General features: G+C 40.1%; 1 protein-coding gene across 1 annotated transcript; it reads left to right on the top strand.

Moving 5' to 3' along the window:
* Window positions 1-433: 433 nt before the first annotated feature.
* Window positions 434-27,897, top strand: gls2a (glutaminase 2a (liver, mitochondrial)). The gene is made up of 18 exons (XM_079558811.1): window positions 434-689; window positions 2,643-2,730; window positions 7,101-7,222; window positions 11,798-11,927; window positions 13,900-13,979; window positions 14,705-14,868; window positions 14,990-15,048; window positions 20,549-20,581; window positions 20,685-20,743; window positions 20,823-20,889; window positions 22,051-22,101; window positions 22,435-22,611; window positions 23,690-23,821; window positions 25,212-25,304; window positions 25,383-25,444; window positions 25,521-25,597; window positions 25,724-25,787; window positions 27,678-27,897. The coding sequence occupies exons 1-18, from the start codon at window positions 478-480 to the stop codon at window positions 27,832-27,834; spliced, it is 1,827 nt and encodes a 608-aa protein (XP_079414937.1). The 5' UTR covers window positions 434-477; the 3' UTR covers window positions 27,835-27,897.
* The last annotated feature ends 64 nt before the right edge of the window (window positions 27,898-27,961 follow it).

Here is a 27,961-nt window from a genome sequence, read left to right as displayed (position 1 = left end):
TTTTATACAAGGCAGTTATTCTAATTTACTGCATTTACAGACCAACAGAAGGTTTCGTCATCATTGTAGTGTGATATAGACTGGTGCTATGTGATTGAAAAAAGCATAAGACCCCCTCTTTAAGATTCAAACAGCTACCCAGAACTCAAATAGTATTTTCTCCAAATCATCTTTTGTTTTTTGTTTTACTTTAGAAATTATTGGATGACTACATTTTACTTAAATCCACTCAAGTGCCTTTATGCCGTCTCCTCTGTACTGTATCTGAGTCGCTGCAGTCATAAGGTCAGTGTGTGTGTGTGTCTGTCTGTGTCAGGGCCCCGCCTCCCGCTCCCTGTGCATATGATCCGGAGCCTGTAAAAAACACCTGCTTTAACTCACCGAGGACCAACAGCTCTGGACACACGCGTCGTCTCTGCCGTGGCCACCGGGGCAACAAACAAGCTCCTGAATTACTCACTCGCCACCGCCGTCACAATGCATTGCTTAAAAAGTCTAAGGACAGCCAACCCGGGACTGCTCCAGCTGGTGAAGAACGCGGGGGCCTGTGCCAGATTGGGTTGTGACAGCGGCACAGCTTTGACCCGGGCGCCGCAGCCTGCTCCTGTCCCCTGCTGGGTCAGCGCAGCATCACCTCACCCTCACCGCGCCCTCCATCAGTCCTCCCCCGAGGACCAAGGACGCTCCAAGTAGGTCACGACAACCTGTCTGCACCAGTCACAATGAGCTGTAATGTGTGGTGAAAGATAAGCAACACAAGACTGAATCAGGAGAGTTGGTTTGGATGTTGTTAAAAATGAAAACCTTAATGAGCATCTAAAGCTGCCAACACTGAAGGATTTTTGCCTGATTTGGAAAAAGAACTAGCAATATTACGTACATTCCAAGAAAACAGACGCGCATATTGAACATAAACTAAAACTGATGTGAGTTGACAAGCTTCTCAAAGTGATACAGTGACGTTATCATTCATTCACACCGTACTTAGACTGTTGTTGCCACAGCTGCCCGAAGTGAGGCAGCCAATCTGTGCCAAACTCCACCAACCACTCCCTCGCACACAGGCAGTGGGTGAAGTGTATTGCCCAAGGACACATCACAGTCCGCAGCAGTCGTAGCCGGGATTCTTCTCTCTTGATTTTCTCTTATCAACCACTGTTGCCCAAAAAGGAAGCAGGTATCAGATCAAATTGTAGCATTTCCCTTCAAAAATACTCCACTTAATTGCAAAAAAAAATGAATACGGTCTCTTGGCTCAAGCAACAGCCCCCCACCATTACCCGATGGAAAAATAAACTGAAATAAGTGTAATACATGGAGCAAATAACAGGAAGATTGCAAATGAAAACTGACCTGTTTGTTTTATATTTTAAGTTATTAGTTATGTTTATGTTATTTTGTTGAAGATTTAAAAAAAAAAAAGAGAGAGAGAAAGAGAGCAGATCATTTATTATGCATTTCTATAATAATAATAAGCAATTAAAATTTTAATGAAATATCAAAATAAAGCCTTAAGTTAATTTCCTTTAAAGTTCTTTTCTTAGATTTAGATTTATTTGTCAAATGCAGTTCAACACACAGTCAACAATGCAGTGAAATGTACTTGGATGAGAAGAATCTGTCAACTCACTTATGTAGGAATAATAAAAAACAGTATAGTATACGCAATCTTCATTCAGCCACACACACTCATGAAAAAGAGAGGAGAGAAACTTCAAATTGCTGGGTTTCAGGTCACATGACAGCGTTCTTAAGGCCTATAATATTACATCAAAGTAAAATTATTTTGTTTTTGAGGAAATGTTTGGTGTTGTATAGAGAGATTTAGATGCGACTTGTGATTGTGTAATGCAGTTAATTGGAAAAACTGGCTCCTGCCCTCACTGGGTCCGGTGACATCATCACAGAACCTGAAAACAACCACTAGCCTTCGACTGCTAGTGTACTTATTCTGTACTATTTAAGTTCTTCTTAAGGAGTTAATTTGTGACAAATATGCCAATTAAAGTGATTGTCGGTAATTTGTAATTTAATAATTTATCATTATTTTTTCTAAAGTACTTCTTATGATCTTGAACTAATCAGAATCCTGGTGCCATAACTTTGACCAATGAGACAAGCTTTCCTGTGAAGCGGCCAATCAGGAGGGGAGGGGGAGGGAGCTTGATCTTTACTTTTAAAATCTCTTTCTCTCTCTCACCTCATTTTGCCAAGTAGGAGTGGCATTCAGGTCCAATCTGGAGGGGAGCTGGGGGGACTTGATTGTTTACTTTTTTTTATGTTTGAAATCCCTCTCGCTCCTTCTTTTTTCTGAAAGAAAAGATTGCATTATCTCTTTCTGCAATCTTACAGAAAGGAATATTTGACATATATAATTCCTTATGACATTCATACTATATATAGCCATATTGCGCTTTTCTCTGTTTTGAACAGGTTTACCCGAGTCTGAAATGGTTAAGTGCATTGTTTATTTGCATTGACGTGAACCCAATCTGCCCTCATACAAGGCCACATTCTGTGTGTATTGATGTATCAATACTTCTACATGTGCCAATGTTTCCCAACAGGTCACAAGACTGACGTAAAAGACTTACGTTTGACTCTCTCCCTCCCTCGCTCCCTCTCCTGTTTTGTTTGTATAGGTATCGGCTAATGGAGGGGATGGAGGACCTACTGTTTTACACCATCACCGAGGGCAAAGACACCATTCCCCTGTCGCAGTTTGTCACCGTGAGTCGACAGCACCTTCACACTTCACCTGTCGTCCAAATGTTGTGACTTTCCACTGCACATGCACGCTCTGCACATGCACGCTCTGCACATGCGGGCGCACACAGGACGGAGCCAGAAGACACATACTGGCGTTTACTTGAATTAACCTTGGGAAGGGACAAGGCATAAACAAGTGAGACATGTGTGTCCTCGGCTGAATGCTCAAGTGTGGTGAAAAGGTGTTCTTGGTGGTCCTTATGTAATGGCACTAAAAATAGCGTGACACGGTTCACACTCAGGGCACATACAGCAGCTCAGGCCTGTCCTTTCAACAATTGCTACTGTAGCCTCTGATTAATTGATTTTCATATTTTTAACCACTGTGTTTTAGTCTCTATTTCCTTTACGCTCTGTGTCTCTGTCTTTCACCGTACCACGCTGTGAATGCTGATCCTGTCAGATCTCAGAGTTGGATCTGGATAGTACCTGGAGTCAGTGTCTGGTGGTGGTGCAAACTGGCAGCCTCACTTCAGTCAGGAAAATGGAGTTCTCAGAGTAAACTCTCATGGGTACGTGTAGAATAGGCACCAATCCCACTGGTGCTGCTGGGCTCGGGCACCTATCCAAATCTTTGGGCACCGAGGTGAATTGGCCTTGATCACAAAATAAAAATGAAAAAAATCAATGGGCTGGGCTGGCCTTGGCCTACGTCACCCATCCAGTCAGGACTTTGTGCACTTCCAACCACACCTCTTTGGTCCAATGACAAGAAGTTTGGCGACCGTTCTTTTGCCGTTCTAGGCCCCATGTTGTGAAACTCACTTCAAACATGGCTGAAATCTGCTACTGAGCTTAATGCCTCTAATTCTCAGCTAAAAACACATTTATTCAGGCAGGCTTTTAACACATAGTCTGTCACTCGACTGCTGTTGGTTTTATGATTTTTTTTGACATATTAACCATTTGGCTGTTGTAAGCTGCTATACAAATAAAACATTGATTGATTGATTGAAATGATTCAATAGATACAACTTGTTAATTGCGAGAGCTCTCCCTTTTTTGTCGTCTCAAATGCGAGTCTTCAGTACGAACCTTCAGTGAGGATGGAGTGCCTCCCAAATTTATCATGCGATTTTCTCTTATTACACAAATCGACTGCAGAAAATATATAATCTTGGCACCTAAAATGATTTTTATTCATCCAATAGATTGCATTTTGTCATAATCTGGTAGATAGATTCACTCATTCACAGATTAGATTTCACTCATTTAGACACTTTTCCTGATCGGACCAAGTTTACTTTGCTTGTTTGAGGACATTTCAGACCAGTTCTAAGGTAAACCTCGCTTGAAATAAGAAAGTAAAATTGCCAATGAGATAAGACCAATTTCCTTACCCCATTGGCAAAGAAATGTACTTGAAATAAGGACGAAATGTATCGAAACGAGTCAGAAACATCTCAGAACAAGTGAAATAATCTGGGACAAATGCCCAACAACAACTTAACCAGTCAAAACAACCAAAAATTGGATTATTATGCTCAAATTGAGATGTTTATACTGATCTAGTTAAATACTTTTTGCAGTGTAGATAGATAGATAGATAGATAGATAGATAGATAGATAGATAGATAGATAGATAGATAGATAGATAGATAGATAGATAGATTGATAGATAGACACATAGATACATAGATAGATAGATAGATAGATAGATAGATAGAGAGATAGATACATAGATACAGAGATAGAGAGAGAGATAGAGAGAGAGAGAGAGAGAGAGAGAGAGAGAGAGAGAGAGAGAGAGAGAGAGAGAGATGAAGAAGAACGGTATCCACACATTGCACAAAAATAAATAAAAAGATTCCCACTTATGCCAGAAAATGGCAGTACATTTGAGTGTGTGAAAACAATACAAATACAACAATCCTTTCTTTTGCTTTCACATCTGTAACAAACTGTCAAAAACTCTGTCTCGCAGCAGCTGTGTAATTTAGAAAGCATTTACAAATCCGAGTGTCAACAGAGGATCTTGTTTTGCCTCATGGATGACTGGAGGTGTTTGTCGAGATGATACGGATAAAAAAGCGAGAACACCACACGCACAGGGGAATCGGAGAAAGTAGGGCAAGAGCGTTTATTTCTTCCTGCGTTTGTCAGTCCAATCGATAAAAGGTTTTCACAAAACACAGGACTGGTATCAACATAATCGCAGAGTTAGCAGAACAACTTGTCTGAATGGGCTGCAAGAGTCCCCGGTGTGTCATTACAACAACAGGCTCCACGCCGTCTAATGAAGCGAGCGATGGGCTTTGAACAACACTGCAAATTGGTTCATACGGTTAGGAGAGGCCCGGGTAAAATAACCTTCGAGCTGTTCAAAGTGAGTACATAATGAAATTGCCGTGTTTCCCCTCAATAGAGGAGATTTGGTGGTCCCCCATTGCCCAATTTTCTTCCCCATAGTATTAAAACGTCTGACTGGAATAAGAAATAAAGCTCTTTAGTGTTTGTATTATTATGTTGCAAAATAAAGGGCGAGATGAAAAGATTTGAGGCGAGACACTGCAGGTGAATAGGGAAAAAATGTATATTTACAGATATCAATTTGAAACTTTTGCTGTCGATCACTGGCATAAATGTGAGAAAAAAATACATTGCAACTTTTCTGTCATTTTATCTTTTCATATAAGAACAAGGTGTTTTATGCCTAAAAATGCCCCAAATTTCCCATCTTTTTGGCGACAAAATCTGAATAATAGATAGAGCTACATTCAAACTTATGGTTTCATTTTATTGATTGATGAGTTGCCAAGACGTTTTCAGAGGGGATTTTGGATTTCTTGTTTAGTTTTAAAACAAGCTGTTTTTTAGTGGAAAAATTTGCAAAAATTGAATTTTCACCTTATTTTTTGACATTCAAAACTCAATAAAAGAGGCTTAGGGATTAAATAATAAAAAATCCCTCTGAAAAAATCTTCCAAATATTAAATAATAAAAATTTGAAGTCTTTTGGTCCGACTGACGTGAACATAGTGTCGCCACAATGACAGAAAAAGGCCCTTGAAATTGCATTGTCCCATATAAGTCTATGGGCAAACATTGAATCAGCGCAATATTTAAACATGTTATTGTGAAGATTAGGCATATTTTCTGTTTCCGGGTGAAAGCGTGTATGTTCAGAGACCAATTTGGCCCAAAACCTGAAAACTGAAAAAAAATGAGTTTTGCCTGTAGTGTCTCCCCTTAAATGACAAATGAGCAACACTATGAGCCCAAAGTAGGACTGACTTTTGTGGCAACTATTTTTTTGGTCAGGCGGTGTACAACCTGTTACAGTGGCAAAGGTGAAGGCCCAAAAACATCTCTTTAGGAGTGATAGTATTTGAAATGAGTCGACCAGAACAGCAAAACGGCCAAGGGGTAAAGTCTCAGCAACACTTTGCACATTTCAGCGCAATAGAGGAACAGGAAGAGGAGATTTATGGATGTGGTGAAGGAGGTATGACTTCAGTGGACGACGGTGCAGAGGAGAAGGTCAGGTGGAGGCTCTTGCCAAGGCTGAACACTTAGTTCAAAATAGAAAGATACACATACATCATTGATCGAGTGCAGACACATTGACAGCTCTCATGCTTTCAATGAATTCAAACACAGTGCCCCAAATCTCATACATTTTTTTGGTGTTTCTTACTAATCGACCACATTAGAAGTTTAATTTTAATGCATGTCAGACGCCGAGGTCAAGGTAGATGTGTGTGTTGTATATATCTACGCTTATATTCAATTGCATCTAATCCTTCACCCCTTACAGTAGCAACAAAACCATGAGCCTCTGAATCACCTAAGCAGATCCTCCAGACCAGGGCCTGCACATGTCGGCACTAAAATAGCCACATGTTGGCGGCGTGCCTGACTCATGAATTAAGAGTCCGTACCTGTATTTAGTGAGCAGCTCATGTGGACCTCCATGAGTCAGAGAAGCTTGATTTCATTTGAGAAATGAATCCGCACGATATGGGTCGCACTGTCTCTAAGACCATGTCACTCTGCCATCATCTGGGTCAGGCATGAATGACTATAATTAAACATGTCTCAACAATAATTATTAGAAATATGATGATGATTACAGAACTTAAGGATAGTCTTGGCATTTTTATTAGGGAAAATACTTATTATATAGCCTCATTTTGGTTAAAGTTACATGTCTTTGTCCCAATGAAGAACTCTAACAAACAGTATAAATTAGCTTAGTGTAGGATATATTTACTGTACCAAACAAAGACAGTTCCATTACGTTGTTATTTGTTCCTACTTTAGTCCTGTTTTGAACATGGCTTAGTCCTGGTTTAGTCCTGACCTCCCTCCTTTCTTCTTTCTTAACTCAGGCCCTGAAGAAAACAGGTCTGTTGATGTCGGACCCTCGGCTGCGTGACTGTGTGAAGCACATGAGGCAGGCCTCGCGGGAGGCTGGCGGGCACGTCATGATGGACAAGGCGCTCTTCAAAAGGTGCGTGAAATCTTTTGTCTCTGTTTTTCTGAAGTGTCGGGGCGTTGTTCAAAGACCAGCTCAAGAAAATGCAACATAAGACTTTTCTACTTCTGCTGTGCCAAGAATCATTCAGTCACAACAGCAGTATGGATAGTCTGTAGTTGGGTTTGATTCGCTAATCTTGGAGTTAGGCGGAGATTGTCCAAGTACATTTAGTCATTATTAATCTATAAGCTTTGTCTCTCTATGAGTTCATGAGCAAAAACTGAAAACTCCTATAATCTCTATTTGTCACTGTCTTCTGCCGGTAACGTCCTTGATCAATGAGGACTGACTCAATAAACTTCCCTCTGACAGGTCGCCCCAGTGGCACTGAAGGACGGGTCAAATGCAAGGGATAAACTTCCCTACAGCACCTGTGTTAGTCACAACCTACAGCACCTGTGTTACTCACAACCTACAGCACCTGTGTTAGTCACAACCTCCCAATACAATGATCACTGCTGTCCATAAATCCCACAGAGCAAATTTTCCATTTTCCAATATGCCGCCCATATGATCTGGCAACCCCCGTGGGAGTCCTGACCCCCAGGTTGATAACCATAAGAAAATATAATATAATGCATAAAGAAATTAAACAGGCCTCTGTCTCTTTGAGAACCTCTGAGCCTTTCCGACACGCCCCCTCCACACGCTGTCTGTGGCATCAGTGGGGAGGGGGTTCTGCTGAGGAGCAGTGGTTGGTTACTCGGCTGGTGACGAAAGCTCGGAGGCGTCTCCAGGAGGTGGGGGCGTTCCTAGGAGGACTCAGGCAAACCTATCCCTAAAATGGCTGCCAGTTTTTACAGATTACTCAAAAATACATGAATGTGCCAAGGCAACACTTCAGGCATGTTTTTAATGAGGGAATGACATAATAACATGATGTAAAGCTTGAAAAAGTCGATTTTGCAAGTAACTGATTTCAAGAAATCTGCTTTTGGGGTACGTTTTTTTTATACGAAAAATATCTCAATTTACTTTAAATGAGATTGTTGATGTTATTTCTGTATTTGAGTGTAAAAAAAAAAAACTTGCCCCACTGGCAGATTAGGTTAACCCAAAACAGACTCACTTATTTCGAGAAAATGTTACTTGTTTCTCGATGACCTTTTGTGAAATTGTATGTTGCGATATTTAGATCTCTTATGTTGAGGCTGTGTGTGTCTGTAGGTAAGTGTTAATCACCCGTGAAGTCCTACGATGACACATTACACCCTCTTATGAAACAGTCACGGGGAAGCAGGCGTGGAGGGGTGAAGGGCCGACCCTAAACACTGCTGTGGGAAACGGGGGGGGTGTGTGTCTGTGCACGAGGCGAGGTGAGCTGAGGATATAAAGACTTTCATATGTTTTGGAGCGTGACGCCTCCCACAGGACTATTTAAATCTGCAGGGGGCCGGGAGAGGGGCACGACAGGTGACAGCTGCTCCGAGTCCCATTCACGTGCCAGGAACCAACGCTAAACAGAACGCAACACAACGCGTGTAGCAGCAGTGGGCGGGTCACGGCGATCTCTATGAAGTAAAACGAGCTCTGAATATGTACCTTGATTTGAATGGTTTTGACTATTTGATATATATATTATTTTTGTTGCTTGGTTTTACTAGTTTCCAGATGTTCTTTCTTATTCAAGGGTCTCACTCACATTACTGTTCTCCGTTATGCGGGACTGATGTGGCATTTTGAGGAAAAAGATTTGTTCATTGCTATGGCAACAGTTCTGATTTCATTGCTTGGATATTTATAGTCAAATTTATCAGACTCAATTTGGCGAACAACCTGAAGAAAGTGGGAGGTAGTGAAGTTTATGTTTGTCACCGGCTTAACTTCTTAATTCCGATTATATATTGAAAATATTAATTAACCTGAATCACACTTTACTTCAGAAGCACAGACACTTTTTCAGTTTCTTTTTTCCTACATGACGTTGCTTAGGGACGAACACTGGAAAGCCCAAAATAATTTTTACTGTCAAACTTGTTTATTCACACAGTTAAGCGCCGACATAAGCTTATTTAAAAAGATCATTCATCCAGTGTCTTGGTGCAGGACAAATTAAATCAAAGTGCGATTGTCTTTGAAGTGTTGATGATCACACAGGCCTCACATCTCCACATCAAATAAGTGAAAATGCAGGAAAACACAAAGAAGCATCTAGAATATGATAGTGCTTTATAGTAAAGGGATATTTCAGGATTTTTGACATAGGGCCTCATTTCCTAGTTATCCAGAATGTTGTTGATTTCTGGAGATCTTTTTTTTTGTAATTCATGCAGTTCTTATATTTGAAGAGTTACGTGACGCTAGGCTTTTGCAAGGCTAGTGCATGTCTATGGTATCAGCTAGCCTGCATTAAAAACAGTCTGACCCGCTCCACAGAGCACCTGAGGCAAATCACTTATAACGCCAGACTCACCATATAAATGTCTGTGTACATAGAATAGTGTTTGGAATATAACTGACCTTGCATCACATGAATGATCGCATTTTGAGGGACTATTTTCTAGCAGATCACTCCGCCGCTGTGTAGCTTATACAACCACGAAGCTGGTGCTGCTCAAATATAAGTTATTTTACATGCAAAATGGTTAAAATTACTCTATCGACACAGACATTTATATGGTTAGTCTCCAGAAATCAGCAACACTCTGGATAATAGGAAATGAAGCCCTATGTCAAAAATCCTGAAATATCCCTTTAAGGTGTTCACATTAAGTATGAATAAGGTACTAATAGCATTAATAATATGCTTGTAAAGTATTAGCACACTGCTTATTATACTTTTATCTGTTAATATATTAATAGGCCATTAATAATACGCTTATTAGCCAACCCTTAACCTAATCCTTTACCTAACCCTGACCTTAACCCTTACCCTAAAATGATTATTAATACTTAATGAGCTCACCTTAATCTAAGGCGATACTGAATATACCTCTGAAAAATAATTAAAAACCTATAAATAAATTATGCTTAAATGCAATGAATTCATTATTTAATTAAAAAGGCCATAAATAGCTTGGTTTCATAGAGTCAAGTAAAATGCTCAAGGCCAAAATAAAAAATGTCATTATTATGTGTTGCATTAAAATAAAACTGCCCAGTGCAATCTGATGCTTGTTGCTCCACAATCACTTCACATAGTTCAGTTATTTAGTCTTTTAATAACAACAATATTTACCGTTTCCATTAAAGGGGGGGTATTATGCAAAATTGACTTTTTCAAGCTTTCCATCATGTTATTCTGTCATTCCCTCATTAAAAACATGCCTGAAGTGTTGCCTTGGCACATTCACATATTTTTGAGTAATTTGTAAAAACTCTGATGGCAGCCATTTTAGGGATAGGTTTGCCTGAGTCCTCCTAGGAACGCCCCCACCTCCTGGAGACGCCTCTGAGCTTTCGTCACCAGCCGAGTAACCAACCACTGCTCCTTAGCAGAACCCCCTCCCCACTGATGCCACAGACAGCGTGTGGAGGGGGCGTGTCGGAAAGGCTCAGAGGTTCTTAAAGAGACAGAGGCCTATTTCAAGACATTCACTACAGCCATTTTGAGAGAGCAATTTTATACAAGGCAGTTATTCGAATTTACTGCATTTACAGACCAACAGAAGGTTTGGTCATCATTGTAGTGTGCTATAGACTGGTGCTATGTGACTGAAAAAAGCATAATACCCCCTCTTTAAGCGATTTCCAAACAGTCTCTCATTGTTAATGTCCAACTCTCTAAATATTAACTTTTATTTTGTACAGCATTTACAATAGGCAAATACAAAACCATCATGTTTGTTCAAATCAAATATCTCACATTATTCATGGCCGAGTCTAATTTTCATTCTTCTTTAACATTGTAGCTTTTATGTGTTTCTTGGATGCGAGAGGAGAGTTCAATACACTTTTATTCCATAAACCAATTCCTGTTCATTGCTTTGGAATTGAACCTGTTCTTGGTTTTTTTAAGACGTCTGTTCCTTTCAGATTATAGTGACTTTCTCTTTTTTCAAGCCTTTCTTGGATGTTCATTGGCATTATTTTTTTCTGGCTTTCTACAAAACCTGAATGATATTTAAATCAAACATATCATAATATGTCAGTGGTTGTAGTGTAGTGGGTTGCTGTTTTCAAGCCGCTGTGTTGTAATTCATATGCTTTGCAGTGTAATACCCTCTAAAACTTTATTCTTCTAACATAGCCACTTCCGCTGACAATAAATGAATCCAAGTAAAGTATAATGTATTCATCTAGAACACAGGGGGATCTATAAATACCAGAACTAGGAATAGAAAAGGCTGTTCTTTGTATTTGGGGGGAAAATGACCCACATGAATAATAGAGGTGGTCTCTCTTCAGTGTGTCCTAAAAACTGCACCAGCCTCTTCTTCCAGGCCGGATATTTTAGTTTAGACCAGCTGTGCGCAAATGTGTCGCCCCTTCCTTGAAAGCGTCGAGCCGTGCTGCCCAAACAGGATAGTGATATGCGAAGTACAAATACAAAATGACTTACTGCTGTTCTTTAGATTACACTCATGATCTCTGTTTCTCTCGCCGTAGGTGTGTGAGCAACATCATCCTGCTGCTGACGAAGGCTCTGAAAAAGAAGCTCATCATCCCGGAGTTTGAGGAGTTTACGCTGGAGATCAATCAGATGTTTGACAGGGCGCAGTGTCAGGAGGGAGGACAAGTGAGTGTCAGAAACGGCCCTGAAGATTAAAGTTTGTCACGTGACTGCACTGGTTTTAAATGACTACTGTTTGAATAGAGAAATGCTCTTTAACCTCTTAGCCCCCACCTGAACTGAGTGCATTTTCTCTAGTTTGGCTTTATCCAATTCTGGAAGCTTAAAAAGAATGTGTCGAAACTGTTAGAGAATTAACAATGGTGTTCGAGAGGATAGATGAAGAATAGGCAGCAGTCTGGATGTCTTATACAGGAGAACTTTATTTACCCGGAGACATGAACTCGAGACATTGCGCTAGACCTACCATTTAAGTCTGTCTTTGCTTCCACAGAAAAGGGATAAATACCCTCTCAGAGCGTCACACTGATACTCAAGAGTCTGAGCACCACAGTCAAGGCTATGACAGAGATAGTACGACTGTGCAGCCTGACCCAGTATGATAAATAGCGATTTAATGTTAGAGTACTGACGAAAAAGTGATGAAAAGCCACAAAAGAGTGACAGAGTAGTGACGAAAAAGTGACAAAAATGTGTGATGCAACCACAACAAAAAAGTCATAAAGAGCGATAAAAAAAGTGACAAAAATCGATGAAAGTGTGGGGGAAAAAGTGACAAAAATACAACAATAAAGCAATGGAAAAAAATGTCCAAAAATAAAAAGTAGGAAAAGGAAAAGGAAAAAGATCAGTTTAGATGAATTTTGGTCCTCGGGAACTCGGGCAAACGACTTCCTCAGTTGGGGAATTCACATGAACGCTCGCCCAACGAGGGAAAACGACAGAGGAACTCAGGTCAAGACGAGCTTCCCGACTTCCGCACCTGACTGCGGATATCAGCTGATTTGTTCTTTTATCGTCTAATGCAGTGGTTCTCAAACTGGGGGTCGGGACCCCCATGAGGGTTAGGGTTAGATCATGTAGATAAAATATACATATTTTCATTAGCAATAATCTAATGTTTTATTGTAGCATGTGTTTGCTATTGTACCAGAGTGCCATTATTTCTTTGTAGTTTCATGAATTTTATTTCAGCTATTATTCCTATTATTAATTATAAGAATTATGTAGGCTAATGAATCCTATTTCTCATGGTGTGACCCGGGCGGGGGGTCACGAACCCCTTTACCTGTTATAATAGGGGTTGCGGCTCCAAAAGGTTGAGAACCACTGGTCTAATGTGAGCTTTTTAGTTAAACGCTGCTACTTTTTTGAGTTTAGTGTTAGCTGTCATCATCCTCGTACTAGTAACAAAATTGTGAGTGAAATGACTGACATCAACATTAGCAAAAAGTAAGTTTAAACTAGCAAACTAACATGCTAGTTTAAAGCATGTTAGATACTAGCACATTTAAATGATTAGCTCAGCTAAGCTGTGATAAAAGACCGTTTTATTTGATAATATCAAAATCCCCCACATAAAAACCACATGAACACAAACCCACTGGGGACAATGACGTCACATCTCAGGAAAACGAGCTCCCCAATGCACATGAATGCACCAATATCTTAGATTTGGGTAAATCTGAACTGGGGAAAACGCACTTGGTTAAGGCGGGGGTTAAGAGATTAAAATTATTCAGACTTCATGGTAAACTTTGTAGCGTAGTGCAGTGTTTCCCTTTGTGCAGGTGAGCACTTAGACACTTCAGCTCAAATAAGAAAGTGAAACAGGACTATTTTTCAATCAACGACCACTGGCACGTTGTCTTGGAATCTCCCGCACACTGTAAATTTTCCACAAAGTTAGATTATTTACAAGTGCGGTACAACTTTTCAGCTCGAGGCCTTCTTCAGGCAAAACGCTTGTAAATAAATCTCACGTTCTGCCAGATTTACAGTGGGCGAGAGATTCCATTTCCTAAGTTTTATGAGCATTACGCACGACCTCTTCAACGCACCTGCTATTTGGAGAATCTGTAGGAAGCACCTGCTCCCGAAAACTCTGCAGAGTCTGAAACCTTACACTGTGCTGCAGGTGGCTGATTATATCCCACAATTGGCCAAGTTCAGTCCGGACCTTTGGGGCGTGTCTCTCTGCACTATCGACGGACAAAGGTAAAGTAGTAACGCCATCCTTTTACTTTTAACCTCTCAACTCCCACCTTAACCGAGCACATTTTCTCCTGTTCAGCTTTACCCAAATCTAAAAGCTTCTCGACTGGAGCTTACAGCCTGTAGGCCAGCCCTACAAAACTGATCTAAGATTTTTCCTTGTGCTGTCGTCATGTTGTTGTCTCTTTTTTCTTGTATTTTTTGCTTTTCTTTTTTTTTCACTTTCTTTTCACTTTTTAGTCGCCTTTTTGCTGCGTTTTTGTTGCATTTTGTAGCTTTTTTTTTCACTTTTTCATCACTTTTTTGTCACTTATTTTCCCTAGTTCCCTACTTTTTTGTTGCATTTTCTTCCCTTTTTGTGGCCTGTTTTGCTGCGTTTTTTTTTCACTTTCTCTTCACTTTTTTGTTGCCTTTTTTGCTGCGTTTTTGTTGTATTTTGCCACTTTTTTGCCACTTTTTCATCCCTTTTTTGTCACCTGTTTTGTTGCGTTTTTCTCGCTCGTTTGATGCTTTTTTTTGGTTCGTGCTCATCCTCATTTATGTCTCTTTTTGTCGCTATTTTGACTTATTTTTTTCAAGAAGCTTTTAGATTTGGTTAAAGCCGACCTGGAGAAAAGGTGCTCGGTCACAGTGGGGGTTGAAGAAGTTCACATCACCTTCAGGTTGTGAATCATGACGTCTCACTAACGCTCATCTCCTCCGGGCCGTGTCCATCCCACCTCGCGCAGACACTCAGTGGGCGACACCAAGGTCCCGTTCTGTTTACAGTCCTGCATAAAGCCCCTGGAGTACGCCATCGCTGTGCATGAGCATGGCACTGAGCATGTGCACCGCTTTGTGGGCAAAGAGCCCAGTGGCCTCAAATTCAACAAACTGTCGCTAAATGACGAAGGTAATTCATCCATTTTCTCTCATGAAATAACAGAATCATCATCAACTCATGTTCTGTTCTAAACTCGTTTGTATTTAAATGTTTTATTTCCTGCTGATTTTACTCATTCATTGTTATCCAGATAAACCTCACAACCCAATGGTGAACGCTGGAGCGATTGTGATCAGTTCTCTTTTAAAGGTAAGCTTTTGCATGCACTTTAACCTCTTAACCCCCGCCTTAAAGGAATAGGCCACCGTTTTTACATACTGAGATATGTTCTTATCTTAGCTTTGACGAGTTCTATAGGACCTGTCTGGTCTTCCCCCGTGCCTTCAGTCACATTTAGCCTCTCCCTCTCTCCACTGTAGCTCCAAAACAGGTCAAGATAGAAGCTACCAAGCTCTTCCACGTTTTCCCTATTTAAATATGGTTACGTGAAGTGTTCCACTACAAAGTATAATTACACAAAATTAAACAATGTGGATTTTCTAAGCGGATAAAAGGGGGAACTATATCGTAAGGCGTAATAATACCAGGAGTAGTTTGAAATCCGCACAGTAAAGTGAAGATTACTGCGCGGATTTCGAACTACTCCTGGTATTATTACGCCTTACAATATAGTCCCCCCTTATACTTTGTAGTGTAACACTTCACGTAACCATATTTAAATAGGGAAGACGTGGAAGAGCTTGGTAGTTTCTATCTTGACCTGTTTTGGAGCTATAGAGGAGAGGGGGAGAGGCTAAATGCTAACGCCGTCTGCGCTGTGTTTACGTGATTGAAGGCACGGGGAAGACCAGACAGGTCCTAAAGAACTCGTCAAAGCTAAGAACATATCTCAGTATGTAAAAACGGTGGCCTATTCCCTTAAACGAGCACATTTTCTCCAGTTTGGCTTTACCCAAATCTGATCTAATCCGTGGGCGGCACGGTAGCCCAGGGGTTAGCGCTCGTGCTTCACAGCGAGAAGGTCAGGGTTCGATTCCCACCTGGACGGGGCCTTTTCTGTGTGGAGTTTGTATGTTTTCCCCGTGTCTGCGTAGGTTTCCTCCGGGTACTCCGGTTTCCCCTACCACTCAAAACATGTACAATAGGTTCACCTCTGAGGCCAGGACTCCCCTGAAAAAGAGATTCTTAATCTCAGTGGGACTATCTTGGTTAAATGAAGGTCAATATTTTATTTATTTCTAAAAAAGCTTCTTGAAAAAGTGTTGAAAAAGCAATACCAAAAGTAGGATGAAAACGCAACAAAATTGTGCCATAGAAGCAACAATAACACAATGAAAAAGAAACAAAAATGTGACAAAAATACAACAAAAAAATCATTTAAAAAAAAGCGACAGAAAAAATTGGTGAAAAAGCAAAAAAAAAAGACAAAAACACGCCAAAAAAAAATATTGAAGTTCGACAAAAGTTAGACAAAAAAGCTTAAACATCTTTCCCCCTGAGCACATTTTCTCCAGTTCAGTTTTACCTAAATCTAAAAGCTTCTCGACTGGAGCTTACTGCCTATAGGCCAGAGTAACTCCTCATTTGAAAGCTAAGACCTACAAAACTGACTTTTTTGGTGCGTTGTCGCCGCGTTTTTTGTCACATTTCTTGTCACATATTTGTCGTGTTTTCATCTCTTTCTTTGGTCTGGTTGCTGTATTTTTTCTGCAACTTCTCATTTCTTCATTGCTCTTTTCTCCGTGCTTTTTGTCACTTTTTTATTGCGTTATTATTGTAGCTTTTCCGCCAAGTTTTTGTCGCGCTTTAGTGGCTCTTCCTTTTGCTTTTTCATCACTTTTTTAATCTCGTTTTTGTCACTTGTTTATTGTCTTTATGTGGCTCTTTTTTGTCTTTTTTTGTTGTATTTTCATCCTTGTTTTCGTCACTGTTTTGACACATTTTTTCAGAAGCTTTTAGATTTAGGAAACCGGAGAAAATGTGCTCGGTTCAGGTGGGGGTTAAGAGGTTAAAAGACGGCGACAACGCAACAAAAAAGGTGCTTTCAGTTTTGTAGATCTTAGCTTTCAAATAAGGCGTGGCTCTGGCCTATAGGCTGTGAACTCCAGTGGAGAAGCTTTTACATCTGGGTAAAGCCGAAAAATGGGTCACTGGGTCACTACAAGGTCAAATACGCACGAATAACAACTTTTCTTTCACAAAACAAGTTACAAAATGTACCTTTAACCTCGTAACCCCCACCTGAACCAAACCTGAACTGAACTGAACTGGAGAAAATGCACTTGGTTAAGGTCGGGGGGAAGAGGTTAAGCTGGGATACACATGAGGAAAACATTTGCTATATTAGATAACAAGACTTAAAGCTGCATTATGCAACTTTTTATGCAAAAAAAAAGAAAGATATTTGTGTGTATTTGCCCTTGTAGTGACCCAGTCGCTGTAGGGGTTGGCATGGCGCCTTTTCTTTAGATTACAGTGATCTATAGGACGCTCCAGGATCAATTGTTTTGGAGGTTTTCTGGTGAAAGGGTCCATCAGCCGTGAAAACCTTCCAGACAAATGATCCTGGAGTGTCCAAGAGACCACTGTGATCAGAAGTAAAGGCGCCATGACCACTCACACAGCCATTGGGTCACTACAAGGTCAAGTACGCACAAATAACAACTTTTTTTTCCACATAAAAAGTTGCACAATGCACCTTTAAGTAGGGGATTCACTAGAAAAAAAAGTGTGATATTAGACAACTGTGTTTAATTTCATTACTTAAAGAGACTAGATGCAAGTTGGCCATTTTATACTCACTACTGCCACCTCAGGTCTTATGTGTAACTGCACCTTCTATATTAAACAACAGTGCAGTAACAGTGCAGGATTTTAGAGGCAGTTGTGATGAATATGGCTGGGCTCATTCTACACCTTAGGACATTGCTGGAACATGTCGGGGGAGGAAATTACATAGTTTTAACATTTTTAAACTCTGTATAGTCCCTTTAAAGGACCAGAACATGACTAAAATTGATCTAAATTGGTAAAAATCTAATCTAAAACTGAACTTTAGAACATAAGTTCCCGGGCGATGTGGATATTGCGTCACCTTATATTGCGATTACGATAACTTGGCGATACTTCGTGTTGCCCTAATATTTACAGCTGTGTGGACATAATACGATGAGGTGGACAACTGTTCCTGGAGTACTTTATCGGCCCACACACTATCACAGTTTGCAAAGAATCCTAAAATGTGAGTGAGATGGACTTCGGTCAGAGCCCAGGCCTGTTCACGTCAGCCGCCTTCGCCTTTTAGGGAAGAGTATGTTTATTTTGCACAAACATTCACAGCTGACTGAGGCACACAGCGGCCCCTGTTCAAATGTGGGCCAAGTTCACTGCCGGGCGGAGGGGGTGCATGTTTGGGGCTGATGCAAGGGCCTGGCCTTCTCTTAGGACCAATAAGAGGCCGTCGAGCGGAAGGGGAGTTTTTGGGGAGAGGATCTTTCTCATAGACTGTATAGTTTTAGTGGGTTGGGGCAAAATACTCTAAGCAATAAATACTACTATGTCACAATTCTGGCACAATCATATTTTCGCAATCTTCTACAATATATCGATCTGTATAATGATTGTATGAATGAAGAACACAAGGAATTGTTGCTAATAGAAACAAACTGAACTATAAATGAATTCAACTCTGGTGCACTTTTCAAAGTTCAGTCCGGTCATAACCTTTTCTGTGGGGGGCACATTACACGATGACTCACTTTGATTCCCTTGGCTCGTTTCCTTCACTTGAGTGTGAAATGTAATAGTGGGTCATAAGCAGCTCCACAGCCCTCAGCGCCGACTGGCCCGACTGGCCCGAGCCTCGACTGTGGCACCGTGACATTATGGACACGTCACTCGCTCCCAGGGTGAGAGTGAAGCGTCTGCACTGAAATACTGCCATCTGTAGGAACACGACAGCAAACAGGATTTGTCAACAGTCTGGATGTCAGAATTAATCCACTTTACACATTACAGGGTTTCCGAGGGGCACTAAAAGTCAGTGAATTAATTATGTCAAAATGAAGGCCTTTCAAAGCATTACATCGTTTTCAAACTGGCATTAAATATAAATAATACTAGAAAACATAACCTTTCCTGAGAGACAGAACCCACAAGCTTAAAGGGACTATACCTGATTGTGTTTTGCTTTGTCCTCCTTTAGTATATTGTATAAAGCATTTATATACTATATACAGGCGAGTTTTCTAGCATTTCTGTTAAAGTGACCCTGCAAGGTGTTAATGGGCCGATCAACTCGTCCCTGTGAGGAACTGGGGCGCCACAAATGTGTTTGGAAAGTTATTTTGCGGCTTCCTGTTTTATTGTTTGTCATTAAAAAAAAAAAATCAGGTATAGCCTTTAACTATTTTTACTAGAGCTATGGTCAAAAACTATTTTGGCTGCAGCTCTGACTGAAAATGTACACAATCTTTTGCTCAAAAGTTGTGTCCAATTTAGTTCTGAATATCAAAATTTCAGCAACATTTTATAACTGCACCTTATTTAGGCTTAATAAATGATGAATTAACACTTAATTCATCATGAATAATTCATTAGGTAAGTACTTACTAACTACTTAACAATGAATAAGTCAAGTATGTGAAGAACTCTTTATGAGTTAGGCATTAGCTGTAGTAGTTAAGTAGTTATTAAAGGAATAGGCCACCGTTTTTACATACTGAGATATGTTCTTACCTTAGCTTTGACGAGTTCTTTAGGACCTGTCTGATCTTCACCCGTGCCTTCAATCACGTAAACACAGCGCAGACGGCGATAGCATTTAGCCTCTCCCTCTCTCCACTATAGCTCCAAAACAGGTCAAGATAGAAGCTACCAAGCTCTTCCACGTTTTCCCTATTTAAATATGGTTACGTGAAGTGTTCCACTAAAAAGTATAATTACACAAAATTAAACAATGTGGATTTTCTAAGCGGATAAAAGGGGGGAATTTATTGTAAGGCGTAATAATACCAGGAGTAGTTCGAAATCCGCGCAGTAATCTTCACTTTACTGTGTGGATGCCAGAACATATCTCAGTATGTAAAAACGGTGGCCTATTCCTTTAAGTGTTAGCTTAACTAAAGAATTGTTCATGATTAATTAAGTGTTAACTCATCATTTATTAAGGCTAAATAAGTTGTAGTTGTTATTATGTGTTACCAAAATTTCCCTTCATTCTCCTTGTTTGAATGTTTACAAATCTTATGAAATAAAATATGCTAAAATGTGCGCATTAAATACATTCTATAGGCATTAAACTGATTAGATTGGCATTAAAAAACAACATTTCTTTGACTTGCTGCACCTGTAGAAACCCTGAACAATTAAGTAGCAAAACTGAGAAGAATTTAATGAAATTTAAAGCCCTGTGTCTGATTTCTTTTTCTTTTTTTCTTTTTTACAAACAATAAAAGGGAGCGTTAGCTGTGTCCCAAACTCATTCCTGACCATTTCTAACCAGTTCTGCAGGGGGTCAGGGATGAGTCAGGGGTGGGTGCTGCTCGAGCCCCGCAGCACCCACGGGATCGGCGTCCATGCACAGTTCAGTGGTCTTTTATTCACAAATGTACTGAAGAACAGTACAGAGCCTTTCATTTAATATAACTTTAGAACAAAAATAAAACATCCCATTATATAAACTTGTATGGTGTTTTTTTACAATTCACAAGTGAATCATAATGTCAGTATATTTATTTTTCTTTTATAGCCTGGGTCCAATAAGGCAGAACGCTTCGACTACGTAAGTAAATTATGTCTTTCTCATTCCTCTATTTATCCGTCAGTTCGCTAGTGTTTATGATGTCGTGTCAGCTGACTATTAATTAGGATGATTGTTTTCTCAGGTTATGGATTTTCTCAAAGGCACGGCTGGTTCCGAGTATGTGGGCTTCAGTAATGCAACGTAAGCTTTTGCAGACACTCTTCTGCAGACACTCTGATGCACAGACAGTCACTGGTTACGACGATTTTGTTCTTTGCAGTTTCCAGTCAGAGAGGGAGACTGGGGACAGGAATTATGCGATTGGATACTACCTCAAAGAGAAGCGGGTAAGTCGTGCTGTTGCTTTGTTATAGTGGAGCGGATCAGGCCACGAACGGTTAACTTTGTGATGCAACAACAAGTGCCTGAAACTGAAGAGTGTCACTGGGGTTAGGAATCTCTTTTTTTCAAGAATGTCCTGGACAAGGGGACGCTCATTATCAACCTGTAAACCCGCACCTGAACCGAGCACATTCTCTCCAGATTAGCTTTAGCCAAAATCTAAAAGCTCCTTGAAAAAGGTACAATAGCAACAAAAGAGCGACGAAAAGTAATATGAAAAGTGCCCAAAATATGACGAAAACATAATGAAAGAAGAAAACAGAAAAAACAAAAAAACGTTGAAAATGTAGCAAAATATTGACAAAAACGCAATGAAAAAGTGACAATAAAGTCACAAAGGAGTAACAGAAAAGTGGCAATAATGTGTGATGAGAACGCAACGAAAAAGCGAGGAACAAGATATGATTGGATGAGTTTTGTAGGTCTTAGCTTTCAAATGAGGCATTACTCTTGCCTATAGGCTGTATCTTTTTAGATTTTTTTTTAGATTTAGATAAAGCTGAATCAGTGAAAATGCACTTGGTTAAGGCAGGGGTTAAGAGGTTAATGATCTCTGGGAATTATTACAATTTCAGAAAAGCCGCCAAAAAAATCCTCTATGACCAACATTCAATTTATATGGTTCTTCTTCTTCTTCTTCTTCTTCTTCTTCTTCTTCGTCTTCTTCTTCTTCTTCCATTTCTTCTTCTTCTTCCATTTCTTCTTCTTCTTCCATTTCTTCTTCTTCCATTTCTTCTTCTTCTTCTTCTTCTTCTTCTTCTTCTTCTTCTTCCATTTCTTCTTCTTCCATTTCTTCTTCTTCCATTTCTTCTTCTACTTCCATTTCTTCTTCTTCTACTTCCATTTCTTCTTCTTCCATTTTCTTCTTCTTCTTCCATTTCTTCTTATTCTACTTCCATTTCTTCTTCTTCTACTTCCATTTCTTCTTCTTCTACTTCCATTTCTTCTTCTTCTTCTTCTTCTTCTTCTTCTTCTTCTTCTTCTTCTTCTCCCATTTCTTCTTTGAGTTGATCTTATCTTGTGTTAAGTTTGCATGTCGGGCATTTTTATTTTATTATTTATGATTTTAGTTTCAATTATTAAAATAAGATATTGTGTCCTAACAGTGCTTTCCAGGCAGTGCAGACATGATGGCAGCCCTTGACTTTTACTTTCAGGTGAGATGTAAAAATATCTATAAGTTTGGTCAAAATTTTTACACCTTTAGTGGTGGTTTGATCCCTGCTACCAGCATTGTGCCTTTGAGCAAGACACTTCTCCTTATGTGCCCGTTCCCTGTTTTGGTAAACTCCGTCCTTGAGTGTGAGGCTGATGCTGGACCCTTTGGCCAGCCTCATCCACTAATGATTCCAACTGTTTGCTGAATGTCTCTTCAAACTCTTCTCCCCCTTTACTCTTTGAATTTCCGAATCAAATAAAGCCTGACAGAATAAAGAGAGAAAATGTATTATAAGCAATACTTTGGTCTTAACAGTTTCTTCTCATTTCAGCTGTGCTCCATAGAAGTGACCTGTGAGTCTGGAAGCGTCATGGCCGCCACTCTGGCCAACGGCGGCATCTGTCCGATCACGGGGGAGAGAGCACTGAGTGCAGAGGCCGTCCGAAACACCCTGAGCCTCATGCACTCCTGCGGCATGTACGACTTCTCCGGGCAGTTTGCTTTCCACGTAAGATCCCACCTAATCCCATGCATGACAGGACTGCACTATTGTACTATTGGTATTTACTTGAACACTTGATGAACAATTAAAAGACTTTTCGTGATGGCACTGAAACCAAATCTTTTAAAGGGGGGGGGTGTATTATGCAAAATCGACTTTTTCAAGCTTCACATCATGTTATTATGTCATTCCCTCATTAAAAACATGCCTGAAGTGTTGCCTTGGCACATTCACGTATTTTTGAGTAATCTGTAAAAACTCTGATGGCAGCCATTTTAGGGATAGCTTTGCCTGAGTCCTCCTAGGAACGCCCCCACCTCCTGGAGACGCCTCCGAGCTTTCGTCACCAGCCGAGTAACCAACCACTGCTCCTCAGCAGAACCCCCTCCCCACTGATGCCACAGACAGTGTGTGGAGGTGGCGTGTCGGAAAGGCTCAGAGGTTCTTAAAGGAATAGGCCACCGTTTTTACATACTGAGATATGTTCTTACCTAACCTTAGACGAGTTAATATATACCCGTCTTCCCCCCCGCTCACTTCCGTCAATAACCTTTAGGAGTTACTGCGCGGACGTTGTGCTCCTCGTATCATTACGCCTCACAATATAGTCCCCCTTTTTATCTGCTTATAAAATCGACATGTTACATTTCTGTGTAAATATACTTCGCTTGAAAACACTTCACTCAACTTCACGTGGAAGAGCTTAGTAGCTTCTATCGTGAGCTTTTTTGGAGCTATATGACATGTGCTCCGTTTGGGTGACAGAGCGCACGGACAAAGACCAGACGGGTATATATTAACTCGTCTAAGGTTAGGTAAGAACATATCTCAGTATGTAAAAACGGTGGCCTATTCCTTTAAAGAGACAGAGGCCTATTTCAAGACATTCACTACAGCCATTCTGAGAGAGACATTTTATACAAGACAGTTATTCTAATTTACTGCATTTACAGACCAACAGAAGGTTTGGTCATCATTGTAGTGTGATATAGACTGGTGCTATGTGATTGAAAAAAGCATAATACCCCCTCTTTAAATCCTTAGAATGTGTTATATATTCATTAATTGAACTCTCTTTTCAAAGGTTGGGTTGCCGGCTAAATCAGGAGTGTCCGGGGCCGTCCTGCTGGTGGTTCCTAATGTGATGGGCGTGATGTGCTGGTCCCCTCCTTTGGACCGACTCGGAAACAGTGTTCGCAGCATTCACTTTTGTCAAGTAAGCGGTTACATTATCATGACCCGGGCGGACATAAAGAGTCTACGCAGCCAAAAAGTGGAGAGTGATGCATTTTAAAATGACAAAATAGAGAACAGTAGTGCAGACTGATCCAAATTAAGCTTTGGCGACCGTAAGTGCAATATCTCAAGCAAAAGGCCATTCACGGATGATAGACGTCCACTTTGGCAGCTTCCATTTTTTAAAATAGTTTCAGTGATGCCATGAATCATTCAAATGGAGCAACGAAGATTAGCTGAAACTTTACTGTGGGCTCTTCTCCACAGTTTTATTCAGGCTTAGAACCATGATAACAAGTCTCTCCTAATTCTTAACCAACTTAAAGGTGCATTATGTAACTTTTTATGTTGATGTTTCTGCATATTTGACCTTTCAGTGACCCGGCGGCTGTATGGGTGGTCAACATGGCGCCTTTATTTTCATATGACTTTCCTACTATAGTGCTCCAGAATCAATCATTTTTAGGTTTTCTGGATGAAATGTGTGCGTAACCATGGAGATCAGACCAGAAATCCTTAAAGAGGGGGTATTATGCTTTTTTCAATCACATAGCACCAGTCTATAACACACTACAATGATGACCAAACCTTCTGTTGGTCTGTAAATGCAGTAAATTAGAATAACTGCCTTGTATAAAATTGCTCTCTCAAAATGGCTGTAGTGAATGTCTTGAAATAGGCCTCTTTCTCTTTAAGAACCTCTGAGCCTTTCCGACACGCCCCCTCCACACGCTGTCTGTGGCATCAGTGTGGAGGGGGTTCTGCTGAGGAGCAGTGGTTGGTTACTCGGCTGGTGACGAAAGCTCGGAGGCGTCTCCAGGAGGTGGGGGCGTTCCTAGGAGGACTCAGGCAAACCCATCCCTAAAATGGCCGCCATCAGAGTTTTTACAGATTACTCAAAAATATGTGAATGTGCCAAGGCAACACTTCAGGCATGTTTTTAATGAGGGAATGACATAATAACATGATGTAAAGCTTGAAAAAGTCCATTTTGCATAATACCCCCCCTTTAAAACAAATGATCCTGGAGCGTCCCAGAGGCCTCCATGATGGAAAGCAAAGGCTCCATGCTAACCACTCATACAGCCTCTGGGTCACTACAAGGTCGAATACACACTAATATCAACTTTATTTTTTGCATAAAAAGTTACACGACGCACCTTTAACCTAACTGAGGAATATTATTTGAGCCAATTAAGGAGGAAACCTGAGGACTGCCAAGAAAGCCCCCGGGTCGTAGTTTGGCCACCACAGGGTTACACCATAATTAAGGCTCAAAAAAGTAACTTCAGAGAAATATATTTCCTTGAAACTTTATCCAATTATACTGAATAATCCAGTATTATAACCTCTCGCATTATTCCTATCAGGAGCTGGTCTCCTACTTCAATTTCCACAATTACGACAACCTGAGACACTTCACCAAGAAACACGATCCACGGAGAAAATCAGATGAGGAGCCAGTGAGTCGTCTGCCACCTCTGAAGATTACGCTACATTTCACCAATTATTCTGAATCAGTCTTTTATTTCTTTATCTAGAACAAGTTTGTGGTAAGCCTGATGTTTGCGGTCTACAGCGGTGATGTCAACACCATGAGGAGGTAAAGTAACAATGCCACACAAATGTAACAGTTCTCAGTCACAGCCACAGTAAAAGTCATTGTTTGTTGTTTCCAGGTTTGCTCTTTCAGGAGTGAACATGGAGCTGACAGACTACGACTCCCGCACACCTCTCCACATCGCAGCGGCAGAAGGCAAGTTAGAATCACATTTTTTATCATCATTTGTTTTAACCATCAAAGTAGTCATTACATCACTAAAGACACGTAGCTGGGGTTCACAATGTTAAAATTACTGACAGAAGAACATCCTTTCTTCAGGTCAAGTTGAAGCCGTGATCTTCCTCACAGAAATCTGCAAAGTCAGTCCGTTCATGAAAGACAGGTGAGGATCCAACAGTGAATGATGGTGTTGCAGTAGCTCGTTTAGGTTGCCGGTGGTGATGGAAGTACCTTTGAGTTTTTTTTACTTTTACTTTACAACATTTTTCACAAGTATTTTGGATTATGTTATATATAATTTGTAGAAGGCAGTGTTAATTTTGTCGACTGAAATAAGCCTAAGTCTTAATTTTGGTCAAAGTTATATTTTTGACGACTAAAATTGGACTAAAACTAAATTAAAAGTTTCTCATGAGACTAAAACTAAAACTAAAATGTCCAGATATTCAGAGAGATTCCAACTCTGGTCACTTTTAAAGCACGTTTTAAACTGTTGCTAAAGGAAAACCAGGCCTGTGAACACTTTTAGTTGTTACTGTTTCATTGTTGTCACATTTTGTTAATTGGAAATTGGAAATTGTGTATGTGCTGCCTGCCTAGGGACTACTGAGGGAAACTTGCATCCTTGCTATAATCTGGTATATTTACAGTGCTCATGTGCAACTGTTCATCAATATGCATTGTCCCTATCAAATAAATAAATAAATAAATACAAATAAAATATTTTAGTAGACTAAAATGAGACTAAATGAAAATGAAAAGGAGAGACTAAAATCATCCAAACTTCTACTGACCATCTTAAAGAGCCTCAGATCATTTACAATCACTGCCGAAGGAGCAGCTCTGAGCTTTGTTCATGTGGAGTAGCTCCATGAAGCAGAGGAACAAGATTAAATATGAATATAATACATATTATAAATGCAAAGTCAACTAAAGTCGACTAAAACTAGACTAAAATGTACTTTTTTTTTTTTACTAAATCTCGACTACAATTAAATTACATTTTAGTCAAAAGACTAAAAACTAAATTGAAATATGTTGTCAAAATTAACACTGGTAGAAGGAAAAATCTCTCCCGAAGAGTTGCAAGTATACAGTGTGTGTGAGAGATTTTTCCTGTTCTACGTTTGGCCTCTATGGCTTCTCTTACGCACCTGTTTCAAAGAAGAGATGTGTGAAGTGAACCGTCTTTAAGTTATAGATATTTGTGAAATGACCTCATTGTTGATGTGCAGAAGGTGAAAGTAAAAGATGGAGTAAGAATGACGTCCATCAGCGTCAGCAGCTCCTCCAGCCTGTTATGTTAACCTCTTACCCCCCGACTTAACTGAGCGCATTTCCTCCAGTTCAGCTTTAACCAAATCCAAAAACTTCTCGACGGTAGTTTACAGCCTAAGCCCAGTGTAGTACCTCATCTGAAAGCTAAGACCTACAAAACTGATTCCAACTGTCTTATTGCATTATTGCTGCGTTTTTGTCACATTTTTCAACGTTTTTTTTGTTGCATTTTCGTTGTTGTTTTTTTCACTTTGTTATTGTGTTTTTGTTGCTTTTCTGGCAAATGTTTGTCGCTCTTTTGTTGCTTCTTTGTATATTTTTTGTCATTTTTTTGTAGTGTTTTTGTTGCTTTTTCATTGCTTTCTTTGTCACTTCTTTGTGGCTTTTTTGCAGCGTTATTGTTGCATTTTTGTTGCATTTCTTGCACGTTTTTGGCGCTCTTGTTTGTGTGTTTTTTTTGTCACTTTTTACTTGTGTTTTTCTTGTGTTATTGTTGCCTTACTGGCATGTCTTCGTCGCTATTTTTACATTGTGCTCAGTTCAGGTGAGGGATAAGAGGTTAAATGTGTTCAACAACTGCACAATTCCTCAAAAAAAAAACCTGCATTTAAACTTTTCAGAATCGGTATCTGTACTGTACTGTATCTGTACTTTGAATCAAGTCTTTTTGTGCTGCATCGACAAACAAAAAACCTCTTTATTGACATGTTGATTTGAAGTGCTGTCCCAATAGATACAAATGCAGTTCATTAACCTTTTATTTACCGTGTTTCAGGTGGGGGAACACACCTATTGAAGACGCCATGCAGTTCGGACACACAGTTATCGTGTCACTGCTTCAAGATTATCAACGTCTCTCCAGTGACACTTATGTCGCCAGTGACACAGACGAGCCCAAGAGCTCACTGAGCACTCTCACGAACGCTGTTTGACCCGGTGCAACCAAACCACACAGATAAAAACACCAGGTTTTATAGATTTGGCTTATATTTATGTAATTTAACGCTTCTTGTAAATAGCTGCGCATTTTCCTTGTATGTATAACAAATGTAAATATTG

This window comes from Gobius niger, assembly GCF_951799975.1.
Source record: "Gobius niger genome assembly, chromosome: 6".
In the NCBI taxonomy this organism is placed as follows: domain Eukaryota; kingdom Metazoa; phylum Chordata; class Actinopteri; order Gobiiformes; family Gobiidae; genus Gobius; species Gobius niger.
This window is presented reverse-complemented; position numbering and strand designations above follow the sequence as displayed.